This window comes from Oncorhynchus mykiss, chromosome 3, assembly GCF_013265735.2.
Source record: "Oncorhynchus mykiss isolate Arlee chromosome 3, USDA_OmykA_1.1, whole genome shotgun sequence".
Taxonomy (NCBI): Eukaryota; Metazoa; Chordata; class Actinopteri; order Salmoniformes; family Salmonidae; genus Oncorhynchus; species Oncorhynchus mykiss.
In genome coordinates this window covers 8,786,440-8,804,607 of record NC_048567.1, presented here as the reverse complement: position 1 = coordinate 8,804,607, position 18,168 = coordinate 8,786,440, and the positions used below count along the sequence as shown (strand labels likewise).

General features: G+C 45.4%; 1 protein-coding gene across 4 annotated transcripts in view; it reads right to left on the bottom strand.

Annotated features, from left to right (window-relative positions):
• Window positions 1-4,143: 4,143 nt before the first annotated feature.
• LOC110520836 overlaps window positions 4,144-18,168 on the bottom strand; it is a 28,129-nt gene continuing 14,104 nt past the window's right edge. For 2 of the 4 annotated variants that reach the window (XM_036967881.1, XM_036967898.1), the window contains 10 exons: window positions 11,453-11,575; window positions 11,089-11,165; window positions 10,415-10,432; window positions 9,563-9,764; window positions 8,908-9,013; window positions 8,775-8,821; window positions 8,019-8,536; window positions 7,669-7,913; window positions 7,417-7,572; window positions 4,144-7,260 (listed from right to left, as the gene is read on the bottom strand). In XM_036967881.1, coding sequence (XP_036823776.1) covers window positions 7,095-7,260; window positions 7,417-7,572; window positions 7,669-7,913; window positions 8,019-8,536; window positions 8,775-8,821; window positions 8,908-9,013; window positions 9,563-9,764; window positions 10,415-10,432; window positions 11,089-11,165; window positions 11,453-11,575 — 1,658 coding nt within the window. In that variant the 3' untranslated portion in view covers window positions 4,144-7,094. The remainder of the gene's footprint in view (window positions 7,261-7,416; window positions 7,573-7,668; window positions 7,914-8,018; window positions 8,537-8,774; window positions 8,822-8,907; window positions 9,014-9,562; window positions 9,765-10,414; window positions 10,433-11,088; window positions 11,166-11,452; window positions 11,576-18,168) is intronic. The other 2 variants (XM_036967889.1, XM_036967883.1) reach the window with 2 other exon arrangements.

Below are 18,168 nucleotides of genomic sequence, written 5' to 3'. Positions count from 1 at the left end.
AGGCCCATGAATGCCGCTGCTCCTCCAGCCTTATGGAGACGCTGCATAACTGTTGGGATATTCATTACACGGAATGGAGAGACTGCTAAATAACCAACATGGAAATGTGTGATATACAGCACCATCTGGTGGTGTAAAGCTGAATGACTCCAATGGCCAGGTGATACAACGTTTTCCTCCATCACGACCCTCATCTGAGGACGTGACCTCAAGAGGACAGACAGGCAGAACTGAGCCTGAGGCCCTTCTCTCCTCCTTCAGCAAATCACTGATCTGTATGTGATTATATAGGCTATGTGTAGATGGAGGCTGGTGGGAGGACCTATAGGAGGATGGGCGTATTTTAATGGCTGGAATGGAATTAATGGAACGGTACTAAACAAACATATGGCAACCACTCCTTTCCATCAATTCCATTCCAGCCATTACAATGAACCTATCCGCCTATAGCTCCTCCCACCAGCCTCCACTGCACGTGTGAGCTAAAACTGCATAGCCAATCCCTCCCTCTCAGGTCTGTGGGTACTTTAATAAGGAAATAATTTAAAGTATTCAAACATGGACAGTTTCTCATTTCAGGGAGTAAGTCCTTCCCTCATGCACTCCCCTTCACTGCTCTGACAGAAGTGGCTAGGTCAGATGAAAACATACACTAAGCTCTTTGATTGGAATGGCTTTAATATCGAGGTACCACATACATTGTAGGCAAGCATTCGCTATAGCTCGATGGAATAGAGCAGGGTTATTCAACTCACCCTACGAGGTCCGGGACCTGCTACTTTTCTCTTCTACCTGATAATGAATTGTACCCACCTGGTATCCGAGGTCTAAATCTGTCCCTGATTAAAGGGGAACAACGACAAAACACAGTGGAAGTGGCTTTGAGGTCCAGAGATGAGTTTGAGGGGAATAGAGAAGGAATGAGACTTTGAGGTTTGGTTTATGTTGATTATTTATTGGGTATTTACAAACAAGCACATGCGGGAGTCAGACACTGACTGACGCTACAGGGACACAGTACACTATGGAACAGTGAGGTACAGGGCAGGCTACATCACACCAGAGATATACAGAACCCACTGCCACACACACACACACACACACACACACACACACACACACACACACACACACACACACACACACACACACACACACACACACACACACACACACACACACACACACACACACACACACACACACACACACACACACACACACACACACACACACACACACACACACACACACAGCTGAGGGGAGGACGGCTCATAATAATGGCTGGAACGGAGCTAAATGAATGGCATCAAACACCTGGCAACCAGGTGTTTAATGTATTTGATACCATTCCCCTATTCCGCTCCAGCCATTACCACAAGCCCGTCCTCCCCAATTAAGGTGCCACCAACCTCCTGTGATACACACAAAACCCCAGATAGATAGAGAGATAGATGTGAGGGGACAAATAAAACAGAGGTGTGTATATATATATATATATATATATATATATATATATATATATATATATATATATATATATATATATATATATATATATATATATATATATATATATATATATATATATATATATATATATATATACACACACCTTTCAGGGACTCCAGGGTCAATAAATACCACATCCAATAAATGTACAGCTTTTCATACAAATCAATGCATTTATCATGGATCCTCTCACACAATGGAAAATATACCCGAATCAAAGACAAAAAATAACTAGAAAATCCTTGTCAACATACTGAGATTGTTACCGTCACAGACCATGTGTATTTCCTGAAGTTAGGTTTACCCTTCACCTGCATCTAGGCATGGCACATTGAAAGGTGGGCCTTGCTGACACTAACTAGCTCCTCCCTCATACAGCCTAATTTACCACAATCTGTAATTAAAATACATTATAGACAGCTCTAAAACGACTCATGTCAATTTACTGGCCGAAGAAAGTATTTGTCCAGCGTGTTTTGCTGCCGTGACCCAGCTAAAGCCTTTAGAAGACCAGGGGTTTAGTGTGACTGGCCATGACACACAGTGGCTCCCCCGTTAGGTAAACAACTATCTATTGGAGCTACACATTGTCTTGAGACACGCAGCGATTTGGATTAGCTAGTTAGGTTGTTGACATACTAGCAGGTGCCATACCATTGCACTTGCTGGAAGATTTGGTAAAGTAGCCTGTATAATGCAAGTGCAAAGTTACAATGTTTCCAATCTAATGTTGTCATAGGGACACTAACCCTGTGCTACACCACAGAGGCTTGATGGCATGGTAACCTTTTATATTTTTTCTGGCCAATCAAAAGAGCGATATTCCCATTAAATTTGAATTCCTCAAGTAACCTGAACTCTTCAAGAAGTGTCATGTCACCCGCAAGTGACAAAACAACAAAAACAGCAAACAAACAGTTCCTTTAAACCAGAAATCTTTGAGAAGTACATCATATGCATCATCATTACCAAGCCTACAGAATAACTACCAAACAAATCAGAAGATAAACATAGTAATAAACAATATTACTTTAACGTTATTCTACTACCACTATCGTTACTACGGTATTAAAAATGATGACCTTACACGGGTTAGCATGACAAGTAGGGAAAGAAGGAAGGTACATACAGTGGGGAGAACAAGTATTTGATACATTGCCTATTTTGCAGGTTTTCCTACTTACAAAGTAATGTGTATCATAGGTACACTTCAACTGTGAAAGACGGAATCTAAAACAAAAATCCAGAAAATCACATTGTATGATTTTTAAGTAATTAATTTGCATTTTATTGCATGACATACTGTAAGTATTTGATCACCTACCAACCAGTAAGAATTCCGGCTCTCACAGACCTGTTAGTTTTTCTTTAAGAAGCCCTCCTGTTCTCCACTCATTACCTGTATTAACTGCACCTGTTTGAACTCGTGACCTGTATAAAAGACACCTGTCCACACACTCAATCAAACAGACTCCAACCTCTCCACAATGGCCAAGACCAGAGCTGTGTAAGGACATCAGGGATGAAATTGTAGACCTGCACAAGGCTGGGATGGGCTACAGGACAATAGGCAAGCAGCTTGGTGAGAAGGCAACAACTGTTGGCGCAATTATTAGAAAATGGAAGAAGTTCAAGATGACGGTCAATCACCCTCGGTCTGGGGCTCCATGCAAGATCTCACTTCGTGGGGCATCAATGATCATGAGGAAGGTGAGGGATCAGCCCAGAACTACACGGCAGGACCTGGTCAATGACCTGAAGAGAGCTGGGACCACAGTCTCAAAGAAAACCATTAGTAACACACTACTCCGTCATGGATTAAAATCCTGCAGCGCTCGCAAGGTCCCCCTGCTCAAGCCAGCGCATGTCCAGGCCCGTGTGAAGTTTGCCAATGACCATCTGGATGATCCAGAGGAGGAATGGGAGAAGGTCATGTGGTCTGATGAGACAAAAATAGAGTTTTTTGGTCTAAACTCCACTCGCCGTGTTTGGAGGAAGAAAAAGGATGAGTACAACCCCAAGAACACCATCCCAACCGTGAAGCATGGAGGTGGAAACATCATTCTTTGGGGATACTTTTCTGCAAAGGGGACAGGACGACTGCACCGTATTGAGGTGAGGATGGATGGGGCCATGTATCGCGAGATCTTGGCCAACTATCGTGAGATCTTGGCCAACAACTTCCTTCCCTCAGTAAGAGCATTGAAGATGGGTCGTGGCTAAGTCTTCCAGCATGACAACGACCCGAAACACACAGCCAGGGCAACTAAGGAGTGGCCCCGTAAGAAGCATCTCAAGGTCCTGGAGTGGCCTAGCCAGTCTCCAGACCTGAACCCAATAGAAAATCTTTGGATGGAGCTAAAAGTCCATATTGCCAAGAGACAGCCCCGAAACCTGAAGGATCTGGAGAAGGTCTGTATGGAGGAGTGGGCCAAAATCCCTGCTGCAGTGTGTGCAAACCTGGTCAAGAACTACAGGAAACGTATGATCTCTGTAATTGCAAACAAAGGTTTCTGTACCAAATATTAAATTCTGCTTTTCTGATGTATCAAATACTTATGTCGTGCAATAAAATGCAAATTAATTACTTAAAAATCATACAATGTGATTTTCTGGATTTTTGTTTCAGATTCTGTCTCTCACAGTTGATAAGAAATTACAGACCTCTACATGCTTTGTAAGTAGGAAAACCTGCAAAATCGGCAGTGTGTCAAATACTTGTTCTCCCCACTGTATGAGAGCTGAGGCACGGTTGGGGGAAGGGCAGCCTCTCCCTCAAACACATAGGCTTGACAGTCGTGGTGTCGTCCTACACATACAGTACATCAGGGAGTAGCTTACTGCTTCATCTGAAAGCTTGGATAGTCTCAGTCAGGAACATACAACTATGGCCCTGGAAACCCACATTGTCTACTGGTCTCAGTAGCCTTTTGTATTGTCTTGTAGTCAGACTTAGTAACGCCCAGGTAACCAGTCAAGTTAAATATCTGGGGAATCAAAGATACCAATTGATCTATGAGGTAAAGGAAAAGTAACCAGACTAGAGTTGATCATCCCTGGGCTGAGTAGAAAGAGACAGGTCTCAAGTCCCTCAGACTGTTTATCTGTCTGTTTATCTGTCTGTCTGTTTATCTGTCTGTTTATCTGTCTGTGTTTATCTGTCTGTCTACCTGTCTGTTTATCTGTCCGTCTCAAAGCATTGATATTTCCATAAGCACTGAGTAGTATGTGTTAGTGAGGTTTAAGAGGTGTGGACTGATTGAAGTTACAGCATTGCTATGCCAGTTATACTTTACTGTTGGATACTAGAATGTCCTTTAGATAGATATGTGTCATATAGATAGATACTCTTCTGCATTCAAGGGTTGGGCTCAATTCGAATTGAAGGCTGCCGATTCAGGAAGTGATTTGAATTTAAAATCAGCTATTTAAAAAACATAAATAGCTTCTCCTTTTCAATTCATTAAGAAGTTATTAAAAATAGGAGGCCCTTATTTCAATCATCGAATTGGAATTTCAGTTTATTTCCTGAATTGACTGCCATATTGAGCCCAACCCCACTGCATTCACTCAAAGCATTCCTTATACAATACAGTGTAAAGGTATGAGATCATCAGGTTATGATGAAGATATGAAGGATATGATGTCAAGACAATGCATACAACACACACTAAGATGAAGCCACTGGATTCCAATAATTGACAAAAAACACTGGAGCTGTCCGTGTGTATAATGACTATAGAGTAGTGACTGGTGAGTTGGGGATAAAAGGCCAGATCACTTATCAATTTGATTCATGATCAACCTTATCTATAGTAACGTTTGACTATCTGTTTTCTCTTGGTTATCTATCCATCTATCTATCTCGGTTAAATTAATCTATATTCATATACCTATATATTATGTATGTATATTTATACAGTCAAATAGTTATCCTTTTAAAACTGACTATTAATTGTAGTGGGAACATGTCAAACACACAGAGACCAAGCGAAAGAGGCGAGAGATCAATAGGGGTGAAAGGTCAAATAGAACACAGAAAACAGCTACATTTCACTATGGTACTACGTTACGTAACGTAACAGGGGCTACGCTCCAATACTCTACCATGGCTCCCTTCACCGGTTAGCCTGGCGGCAAGGTCTGGGTCTAGAGCAGAAACCGACCTGGCTACCAGGCTATAAATCTTCCCATAGTGACTGGTGATCTGAAAGTGTTTGGATAAGCTGAATGCATTGGTTGCATGTTTCGTCACAATATTGTTTTCAACGTTCGTTTGGACTGATGCCAGACTGAGCATTCTACTCAATGCATTATCAATAAGCGCTGATGAAGATTTCATCGAAAGTGTATTTCAGTGGCCAGGATGACATTCAAAAACAGGCAAATAATTATTAGGACATTCTTTCGTCATCATTTTGATGTCACCAGATAGACTTTAAATGCAGTATAACATTAGCTAACGAGCTTAAATTGAGGGGAGGCCATCTGATTGCAACTAGCTAACGTTAGCTTTGCTAGCTATTCTTGTCGAATTTTGCTAGATGATGACATTGCCATCCGTCTAAAGTAAATTTGACGACATGATCATGCTGGGAAAGTTGTTTCCTTCTACATATTTGACTACTTTAGCAACGTCACCGTATTTCCACAGGCACTATATTGTAATTTAGACTAAACAGTAGTTCAGAACGACGGGGCTTATCACACCACTTTAGGGCACCGCCGATGGCGCCTTGGTATGACGACGGAGGTGCAACCTATGAATAGAATTCTACAAAGATTTATCCAGTCCTTCTCAGATCAGTGGTCACCAAAGAGAGATGATGAATGGAGGACATTTAACGGGATAGTCCACACCAAGATAAGTGTTTGTCTGAAGTTTTCACACTTCAAAAGTGGTCTGAAGTCATGCTGGGTCCATATTCCACACCATCTGGTGAGCTAAATTAAATCTTCCTTAAATCCCCCTAATTAGATGGCATTAGATGGTACAGTTCTTTAGGGATTGAGTTTTGCAGATTCCTACAAGTGCATATAGTGGGATCTACACCACAGATGGTGTGGAGTAAGGACTGAACTAAATCACTTAGACCAGAGATCATCAACTAGATTCAGCCACCAGTGGAACATAATCACAAATCATTTGTAGACTGCAAATTGACCGCAAGAAGCCCAAACAGATAACATTTGACTAAAATATAATAATTTCAAACCTTGCTTAGATTTGTAAACAATCACATCTCTCTCTATGTGTGGGAATACCTTGGAACAGATTTCCAACATTTACTGATGTTAGTATTTTTTATGTCCAACAAGTAACCCAAACCCTTTGCTCAGAAAACTTGGGGGCCAAATAAAATCATGGGCCGCCAGTTGGGGAACCCTGACATACGACTTTGGACCACTTTAGAGATATAAACATGTGATTTGAACTTTCAGGGGTGAACTATTTCTCTGAGAGCATTGGGGACTTCACCACAGCCTCTCTATGGTTGCCTAAATACATTATAGCTTTATGACTTCATTTTCCCTCCCCCAGATATATTCAAACAATCAAAACTCTGATCAGGTGTCTGAAATCACAGGATCAGTGAGGCGTAGCCAATGGGTACGAGCCCCTCTCGGTCTCCCTGACGACAGCGAATCCAGTCCTGATCGACACACCCTAAAACCACTAACTCCTCCCCTTTCTGGAAGCTTAGCTCCGCCCCTGTGCCAGAGTGGTCGCATAGTGTTCTGACTGACCTGAGAAAGAGAGAAGAATCAGTGATTCTGGTGTAAAAAAAAAAGTATCATAAGAATGACGTAAAACCGTCATAGACAGTCATGACAACTGAACTGATGTCTGAACTGAACAAACTAAACATGTAATCTAGATATATTTCCAAATATTTCCAATACCTGAGGGGTCTTGGGTTGTCCCATGTCTCCATCTCTCTCTCTAACACCTCTTCTACCTGCTGGGGCTCCAGCGCCCTCCTCTGGTTAGCGCTGGAACTGCTGCTCACCATCCGGGTCAGAACAGACACCCCTGGAGACAACCACTGAGACGGACGTCTGGGGAGGGAGAGAGATGCATCAGGGATAAGAGTAAGATACTTCAACTGTCTAGTGACAGAAAACTATCACACAAACACACACACACCAGCGCACCTGGTTGGAAGTGTGGGTATCGTGGAGTTATTGGAGGCTCCAAACAGCCGTCCCAAACCCCAGGGGACCGCCAATGCTCCATCGACCTGAGGAGGGTCACTCCTGGCCTGGGTACTGGTCTGGGGCTCTGGGGGGTCTCTGGATGTCCCCTCCTGGTTCTGTACTGCAGACAGGCTGAGTTCAGCCAGGTTCTGGCCCAGCTTGCCCCCCCAGCGTACCACAGCCCCCCATCCCTGCTGGATCACCTAGGGAGAGAATAACAGCTCAGAAAAGTGCTGTGTGGTACAGACACTCACCCATGCATTCAAACAAAGACACACACACACACACACACGTTGAATTGTGCTCACCTGTCCTGCCTGTTGGGAGAGACTGGCCTCCTCAACATTAGGAGGTGCTAGCTCCCTAATTTCTTTCTCCTGAACCCACATCAGCTGAGGACTTGTCTCCGCAAGACCCCCAGAGACCTTTGCAGGCCCCACACTGAGACTCGCTGGCTTCAGTGACTCCACCAACCCTCCCACCCCTGAGTTGGCCAGGGACGACGAGCTCGCATTATGATTGGTCGCCTCGGGTTCTGCTCTCCCAAAGTCCAGCTCTGATAGGCTCTCGAGATAGCTGCTGCCACTGCCTTGGGAAGCGGACCCCCGGGGCGAGAGCCTGAACCTCAGGTCCTGATTGGGTGGGCTGGGGATCTCTGGGCTGTGATTGGCTGGATCCAGGTGGTGGTGCTGGAAGAGCAGGTCGAGGTTAAGGGTCAGGAGACTGAGGGGCTGCAGCAGGAGGAGGAGCTCCTCAAACAGAGGCTGGCAGGAAGTCAATGACAAACGCATGAAGGAAGAGGGCTGGTAGAACGTCACCAACACATCTGACAGAGAGAGAAGGAGGCGAAGGAGAGAGAGAGAGAAAGAGACGGAGGGGGAGAGGGAGGCGAAGGAGAGAGAGAGAGAAAGAGACGGAGGGGGAGAAAGGGGGTGGCGAAGGAGAGAGAGCGAGAAAGAGACAGAGGGGGGTGTGGTGAAGGGAGGAGTGAGAAATAATGTTGTAACATATTAATATTCAAACAGATAGATTGCGGACATTAACTTTAGTTTTCAGGGACTTACCACTGCATGACTGGAGATGGGACAGCCAGAAATCCATAAGCTTGATGCTGAACGAGAGAGACAAGAAGCAGGTGAGAATTGGAATTTAAAAAGTCAAACAGAAAAACCCTAGGAGAGAAGAGCCAGGTCTTACTTGAGGAGGCCGAGGAGGAAGGCGTTGAACCTGTGTTTGTTCTGCCGGAGCTGGGGCAGCTCTCCTATTCTAGCCTGGAGGCTGTACAGGGACTGAGTGCTGGGCCCTGGAGGGAGAAGGGGAGCAGAGACGAGAGAAAGAAAGGCTTTGGTTAAGCTTTGGCACAGATAAACAAATCAATATCTAATCAACATGTTATGTTACCTTTGACCTGAATTGACTGAAATTGAAATGAACAAGTACTGAGTCAATGGAATAACCCTGATCACCAGATTAGTGGGAAGGAGAGAATAAGAGGGAATAGAGGAGGGGAGAGTGATAATCAGAGAGAGAGATAGAGAGAAGGATGACTCAACACTGCAGAATAATGAGTGCCAGACTAGAGCGAGAGAGGAGTGAGAGACTGAAAGTACTATGAACCCACATGATGTCCGGGAGGGTGAGAGAGATACACATTGGAGAGAGGGAAAGAGGAAGAGAGATATTGAGAGATTGGCTATGTACTTCCATCATGTCTGAGAAAGAGAAATAGAGAGAGATGGATATATATATATATATATATATATATATATAGAGAGAGATATACATAGATGGAAAGGCACGGGGTATAACAACCACAGCCCTCCTATGCTGTCTATGCTCTCTTGTAACCCACCTCTGTACTGCGCTCCAGAGTTCCTACCTGGCCTGGTGGAGGCCTGGACCAGTCCCCAGGCTGAGTTTGGCCTCCTGCCCAAGATCAAATCACTCTGGTGGGGCTTGAGGCCATCGGAGAGCAGGCTCCGCAGGGCGGGGCACAAACACTGCAGCACCAGCCGGCCCAGAGACGGATTCACACTGCTGTCTCCTGATAGAGCCTGGAAAGGGGAGGAGGGGAGGAGAAAGGAGAGTGGCAAAATAGAGGAGAGAGAGGGAAGAGGGGAGGAGAGAGAGGGAAGAGAGGAGAGATAGTGGAGGAGAGAGGGAAGGGAGGAGAGGGGAGAAATAGGGGAGGGAGGGAGGGAGGGAGGGAGGGAGGGAGGGAGGGAGGGAGGGAGGGAGGGAGGGAGGGAGGGAGGGAGGGAGGGAGGGGAGAAAGTGGAGGAGAGAGAGGGAAGAGAGGAGAAATATGGGAGGAGAGAGAGGGAAGGGAGGAGAGAAAAAGGGGAGAGGGGAGAAATAGAAGACAAGAGAGAGAATAAAGGAGAGGGGATGGGAGAAATAGGAGAAAAAGTTGGAAGAGGTGAAATGGCGGAAGAGAGAGATTGAAGAGGGTATAAATAGGGGAGGAGAGAGAGGTAAGAGAGGAGGGAGGAGGGGAGAAATAGAAGAGGAGAGGGGGAGAAATAGAGGAGAGAGAAGAAAGGAGAGGGTGTTATGGATAGGAGGAGAAGATAAATAGAGAAGGATGAAAACAGATGGAGAAGAGAGAAATATGTGGGAAAGAAGGATGTGGAAGGATGGAGTTAGTACACAGAGGTCCTGACTACTGAGCCAAAGATAGAGATATCTGAAGACAACCCAGCACCTTGTTAATGGAGGCAGACTAGGGCAGAGGAAGAGGGAGAGACAGAAAGAGAGACAGATATGTCCTGTTATTCAATGGATGATTCATATATGGAGGATTCATATATAGATATAGAGCCACTAACTGGCTGTTTGAGCCATCAAGTGTCACTAGTTATTAAGTTCCAATGAGCTGAATCAACCACTGGTGCTACAGGCCTACGTCTAGTTTCAGAGACACGGATACAGAAATCCTAGAAGGCAATGAAGTCTTTTGGGAGTTTGAGCTGGTTGATCTTCTTATGTCTGTCTGTTTTTCACTTTGCCTGTCGGTATGGAAACCCTGTCATAGCAACAGTTGACAGTACGTCGTTAGGAGCGGTAGCTAGGGATTATAAACGCGGGGGTGGAGGTTTGTACTGATTGGATTACCTCCCCTGATCTAAAACCAAAATGTGAAATCGGAGGAAGATGATTGGCCCTATTGAAATGATTGATCCACAGAGGAGAAGCTGGGTTTGCTGCCAGCATCAGACAACAGCGAACAGTAGAAACAAACAGGCATGCTCTCAGAAATACATCATTAAAGTACAGACATAATGAATAAAAACTCAAGCCCATTTTCCATATCTCACATAATGTGGTGTGTACACCATGTTACTGAAGAGACCGTGTTAAACATGGTGTTAAACTGACCTTCTGCACCAGGGTCCGTGAGGAGCTGAACTGAGCCAAAATGGCCTCCACTGCCACACTGACTGCACTGACCAGAGCTGTGGATGGGAGCAGTTAGACATACACACATCATTTCTCTAACAGTGTAAATGTACCTGAATAAATGTACTGTATGTACTGTATATCACATAGACTGTATAGAAATATACATGAAGGCTATATATGATCCCGTGGGACTCAGTTGGTAGAGCATGGTGCTTGCAACGCCAGGGTTGTGGGTTTGATTCCCACGGGGGACCAGTATGAAAATGTATGCACTTAAGTCACTCTGGATAAGAGCGTCTGCTAAATGATTGAAATGTAAATATATACAGGTATATCGTACCTCTTTTTTCCAGCAGGCACAGAGAGGACAGCCCTAGGCCTCTCAGAGGGGCCTTCACGTCATCGCCCATCCAGGAAATCTCGCCTCTCTGTACAGAGCCGGCAAATGAGACGCTACGAACCGCTGAGATTGACAGAGATAGAGGAAGGATCACTTACAACCTACTCTACGCTAATCTAATCAGTGGTGGACTCAGACAGGAAGAGCAATGTTACTTGGTATTTCTGTGTTACAGTTTCAGTATTAGTGATATTAGTTAGTTTTAGCAGTTAGTTAAAGCAGTGGTGCTGTAGTAGTGATAGCATAGTGATAGCATAGTGATAGCATAGCTTAGTTTGTTGAAACATCCCAGTCAAATATTTTTCACAGATTCTAAAATGGTTGTCTTGTACACTTTGCTTTTCCAATATTCTACACAGGACATCGTCCCTTCTGAGGGTGATACATTATGTGAATGGGAAACGGATGCATTAACCTCGACAGACACAGGAAACATAAAACCTATTGGAGAAGACCGCCATGCAGAAGTCAGCTATCAGTCACAGGTTGGTGGCGCCTTAGTAGGGGAGGACGGGCTCCTGGTCATGTCTGGAGAGGAATGACTGGAATGGTGTCAGATACATTAAACACCGTAGTAGAGGAGGACGGGCTCGTGGTCATGTCTGGAGAGGAATGACTGGAATGGTGTCAGATACATTAAACACCTTAGTAGGGGAGGACGGGCTCGTGGTCATGTCTGGAGAGGAATGACTGGAATGGTGTCAGATACATTAAACACCTTAGTAGGGGAGGACGGGCTCGTGGTCATGTCTGGAGAGGAATGACTGGAATGGTGTCAGATACATTAAACACCTTAGTAGGGGAGGACGGGCTCGTGGTCATGTCTGGAGAGGAATGACTGGAATGGTGTCAGATACATTAAACACCGTAGTAGAGGAGGACGGGCTCGTGGTCATGTCTGGAGAGGAATGAATGGAATGGTGTCAGATACATTAAACACCTTAGTAGGGGAGGACGGGCTCGTGGTCATGTCTGGAGAGGAATGACTGGAATGGTGTCAGATACATTAGACTCCGTAGTAGAGGAGGACGGGCTTGGGGTCATGTCTGGAGAGGAATGACTGGAATGGTGTCAGATACATTAAACACCTTAGTAGGGGAGGACGGGCTCGTGGTCATGTCTGGAGAGGAATGACTGGAATGGTGTCAGATACATTAAACACCGTAGTAGAGGAGGACGGGCTCGTGGTCATGTCTGGAGAGGAATGACTGGAATGGTGTCAGATACATTAAACACCTTAGTAGGGGAGGACGGGCACGTGGTCATGTCTGGAGAGGAATGACTGGAATGGTGTCAGATACATTAAACACCGTAGTAGGGGAGGACGGGCTCGTGGTCATGTCTGGAGAGGAATGACTGGAATGGTGTCAGATACATTAGACACCGTAGTAGAGGAGGACGGGCTCGGGGTCATGTCTGGAGAGGAATGACTGGAATGGTGTCAGATACATTAGACACCGTAGTAGGGGAGGACGGGCTCGTGGTCATGTCTGGAGAGGAATGACTGGAATGGTGTCAGATACATTAGACACCGTAGTAGGGGAGGACGGGCTCATGGTCATGTCTGGAGAGGAATGACTGGAATGGTGTCAGATACATTAGACACCGTAGTAGGGGAGGACGGGCTCGTGGTCATGTCTGGAGAGGAATGACTGGAATGGTGTCAGATACATTAAACACCGTAGTAGAGGAGGACGGGCTCGTGGTCATGTCTGGAGAGGAATGACTGGAATGGTGTCAGATACATTAAACACCTTAGTAGGGGAGGACGGGCTCGTGGTCATGTCTGGAGAGGAATGACTGGAATGGTGTCAGATACATTAAACACCTTAGTAGGGGAGGACGGGCTCGTGGTCATGTCTGGAGAGGAATGACTGGAATGGTGTCAGATACATTAAACACCTTAGTAGGGGAGGACGGGCTCGTGGTCATGTCTGGAGAGGAATGACTGGAATGGTGTCAGATACATTAAACACCGTAGTAGAGGAGGACGGGCTCGTGGTCATGTCTGGAGAGGAATGACTGGAATGGTGTCAGATACATTAAACACCTTAGTAGGGGAGGACGGGCTCGTGGTCATGTCTGGAGAGGAATGACTGGAATGGTGTCAGATACATTAGACACCGTAGTAGAGGAGGACGGGCTCGGGGTCATGTCTGGAGAGGAATGACTGGAATGGTGTCAGATACATTAAACACCTTAGTAGGGGAGGACGGGCTCGTGGTCATGTCTGGAGAGGAATGACTGGAATGGTGTCAGATACATTAAACACCGTAGTAGAGGAGGACGGGCTCGTGGTCATGTCTGGAGAGGAATGACTGGAATGGTGTCAGATACATTAAACACCTTAGTAGGGGAGGACGGGCACGTGGTCATGTCTGGAGAGGAATGACTGGAATGGTGTCAGATACATTAAACACCGTAGTAGAGGAGGACGGGCTCGTGGTCATGTCTGGAGAGGAATGACTGGAATGGTGTCAGATACATTAAACACCTTAGTAGGGGAGGACGGGCTCGTGGTCATGTCTGGAGAGGAATGACTGGAATGGTGTCAGATACAGTGCCTTGCGAAAGTATTCGGCCCCCTTGAACTTTGTGACCTTTTGCCACATTTCAGGCTTCAAACATAAAGATATAAAACTGTATTTTTTTGTGAAGAATCAACAACAAGTGGGACACAATCATGAAGTGGAACGACATTTATTGGATATTTCAAACTTTTTTAACAAATCAAAAACTGAAAAATTGGGCGTGCAAAATTATTCAGCCCCTTTACTTTCAGTGCAGCAAACTCTCTCCAGAAGTTCAGTGAGGATCTCTGAATGATCCAATGTTGACCTAAATGACTAATGATGATAAATACAATCCACCTGTGTGTAATCAAGTCTCCGTATAAATGCACCTGCACTGTGATAGTCTCAGAGGTCCGTTAAAAGCGCAGAGAGCATCATGAAGAACAAGGAACACACCAGGCAGGTCCGAGATACTGTTGTGAAGAAGTTTAAAGCCGGATTTGGATACAAAAAGATTTCCCAAGCTTTAAACATCCCAAGGAGCACTGTGCAAGCGATAATATTGAAATGGAAGGAGTATCAGATCACTGCAAATCTACCAAGACCTGGCCGTCCCTCTAAACTTTCAGCTCATACAAGGAGAAGACTGATCAGAGATGCAGCCAAGAGGCCCATGATCACTCTGGATGAACTGCAGAGATCTACAGCTGAGGTGGGAGACTCTGTCCATAGGACAACAATCAGTCGTATATTGCACAAATCTGGCCTTTATGGAAGAGTGGCAAGAAGAAAGCAATTTCTTAAAGATATCCATAAAAAGTGTTGTTTAAAGTTTGCCACAAGCCACCTGGGAGACACACCAAACATGTGGAAGAAGGTGCTCTGGTCAGATGAAACCAAAATTGAACTTTTTGGCAACAATGCAAAACGTTATGTTTGGCGTAAAAGCAACACAGCTCATCACCCTGAACACACCATCCCCACTGTCAAACATGGTGGTGGCAGCATCATGGTTTGGGCCTGCTTGTCTTCAGCAGGGACAGGGAAGATGGTTAAAATTGATGGGAAGATGGATGGAGCCAAATACAGGACCATTCTGGAAGAAAACCTGATGGAGTCTGCAAAAGACCTGAGACTGGGACGGAGATTTGTCTTCCAACAAGACAATGATCCAAAACATAAAGCAAAATCTAAAATGGAATGGTTCAAAAATAAACATATCCAGGTGTTAGAATGGCCAACTCAAAGTCCAGACCTGAATCCAATCGAGAATCTGTGGAAAGAACTGAAAACTGCTGTTCACAAATGCTCTCCATCCAACCTCACTGAGCTCGAGCTGTTTTGCAAGGAGGAATGGGAAAAAATGTCAGTCTCTCGATGTGCAAAACTGATAGAGACATACCCCAAGCGACTTACAGCTGTAATCGCAGCAAAAGGTGGCGCTACAAAGTATTAACTTAAGGGGGCTGAATAATTTTGCACGCCCAATTTTTCAGTTTTTGATTTGTTAAAAAAGTTTGAAATATCCAATAAATGTCGTTCCACTTCATGATTGTGTCCCACTTGTTGATTCTTCACAAAAAAATTACAGTTTTATATCTTTATGTTTGAAGCCTGAAATGTGGCAAAAGGTCGCAAAGTTCAAGGGGGCCGAATACTTTCGCAAGGCACTGTATACTGTATGATACCTGACATAGTAGTTAGTTCAGGTTTAGGTATGTGTACAGTATGATACCAAATGATCATGTCCAGCATGGACCCCTGTCCAAAGAACAACTACTCAGCAGATATGACGATGTATTCAACATGCCCGTTGAATCAGTGCCTGGGGAGGTACACTTTGAATTGGATGAGAGCATCACTCCAGTCCAGTGTGCTCCTCGCAATGTGAAGGCCCAGCTGGACAAGGCCCAGATGGCCACATGACATCTGTGACTAAACCAACTGACTGGATCAGCAATATGGTCATAGTGAAAAAAACAGAGAAGCTGAGGGTCTGCATCGACCCGAAGCATCTGAACCAAGCACTGAAACGATCCCACTACATCATGCCGACACTAGAGGATGTCCTCTATAAGCTTCCAAAGGCCAGGATTTTCACCTTGGTGGATGCCCGAGATGCATTCCTTCAATGCAAGCTGGACGAAGAAAGCAGCTTCATGACTACCTTCTGGACCCCTGGGGTGGGAAACGCTGGCTCAAGCTCCCGTTTGGTGTCTCAGTGGCGCCTGAGGTATACCAACGCAAGCAGCACGAGTTACTGGCTGGGCTCAAGGGCATTGAACCCATAGCCGGTGATGTCCTGATCGTAGGCTGTGGTGACACAGACGAAGAAGCAGAACGTATTCATGATGTGAAGCTCCTGGCACTGATGGAGCGCTGCCGATCAGTTAAGCTTGGCCTTGGCCAGAAGAAGCTGCAGTTCAAGGTGAAAGATGTCCACTTCCATGGTCGCATTCTCTCGGCCAAAGGCCCGAAGCCGGACCTAGACAAAGACAGTGATCCTCGACAAGCCAAACCCGTCTGATGCAAAAGGAGTACAGCTTCTCATCGGCTTTGCAAACTATCTTGCAAAGTTCATGCCACACCTATCAACAGTCTGTGAGCCTCTGAGCCGGTTGCTGGACAAAGACAAGTATTTCAAGTATTTTACTCGATGTGCAAAACTGATAGAGACATACCTCAAGCGACTTACAGCTGTAATCGCAGCAAAAGGTTGTGCTACAAAGTATTAACTTAAGGGGGCTGAATAATTTTGCACGCCCAATTTTTCAGTTTTTGATTTGTTAAAAAAGTTTGAAATATCCAATAAATGTCGTTCCACTTCATGATTGTGTCCCACTTGTTGTTGATTCTTCACAAAAAAATACAGTTTTATATCTTTATGTTTGAAGCCTGAAATGTGGCAAAAGGTCGCAAAGTTCAAGGGGGCCGAATACTTTCGCAAGGCACTGTACATTAAACACCTTGCCAGGTGTTTGATGCCATTCCATTGGCTCCGTTCCAGCCATTATTATGAGCCGTCCTCCCCTCAACAGCCTCCTGTGATATCAGTAAGGTGTGAGAACATTCCTTAGTCTGACCTCATGATGAAACATATAGACACTGTAGAAGGTTAGTGTTCAGCCCAGTTTATAGCCATTCACCACTACATTAAACACATCATCTATAGTCACACCCAAACACACGCACCTACACCAATGCACACATTCATGCATACACTAAAGTGTGATAATAACCGTCACAGTGATTATCATGGTTCAACAGAAGCTGAAGGTCATAGCTTTATTAAGGTGAGGTGTCTATTTCAGCACTCCATGCAACACAGACACACAACAGCATGGAGAGACAGACTGACAGAGATACAGAGATACAGAGATACAGAGATACAGACAGACAGAGATACAGAGATACAGACAGACAGACAGACAGACAGACAGACAGACAGACAGACACACTGATATACAAACAGACAGACTGATATACAAACAAACAGACAGACTGATATACAAACAGACAGACTGATATACAAACAGACAGACTATAGACAAACAGACAGACATACTGACTGACAGCGAGATAGATATACACACTCAAGATGGACAGACAGATTAAACAGACAGACAGACTGACAGGGCGATAGAGATGTAGATATACAGACAGACAGACAGACAGACAGGCGAGCAGGGTGTTAGACAGACTAACGGAGTGACAGACAGGCGAGCAGGGTGTTAGACAGACTGACAGACAGGCGAGCAGGGTGTTAGACAGGCTGACAGACAGGCGAGCAGGGTGTTAGACAGGCTAACAGACAGGCGAGCAGGGTGTTAGACAGACAGGCGAGCAGGGTGTTAGACAGACAGACAGAGTGACAGACAGGCGAGCAGGGTGTTAGACAGACAGGCGAGCAGGGTGTTAGACAGGCAGGCGAGCAGGGTGTTAGACAGGCAGGCGAGCAGGGTGTTAGACAGGCAGGCGAGCAGGGTGTTAGACAGACAGGCGAGCAGGATGTTAGACAGACAGGCGAGCAGGGTGTTAGACAGACAGGCGAGCAGGGTGTTAGACAGACAAGCGAGCAGGGTGTTAGACAGACAGGCGAGCAGGGTGTTAGACAGACAGGCGAGCAGGGTGTTAGACAGACAG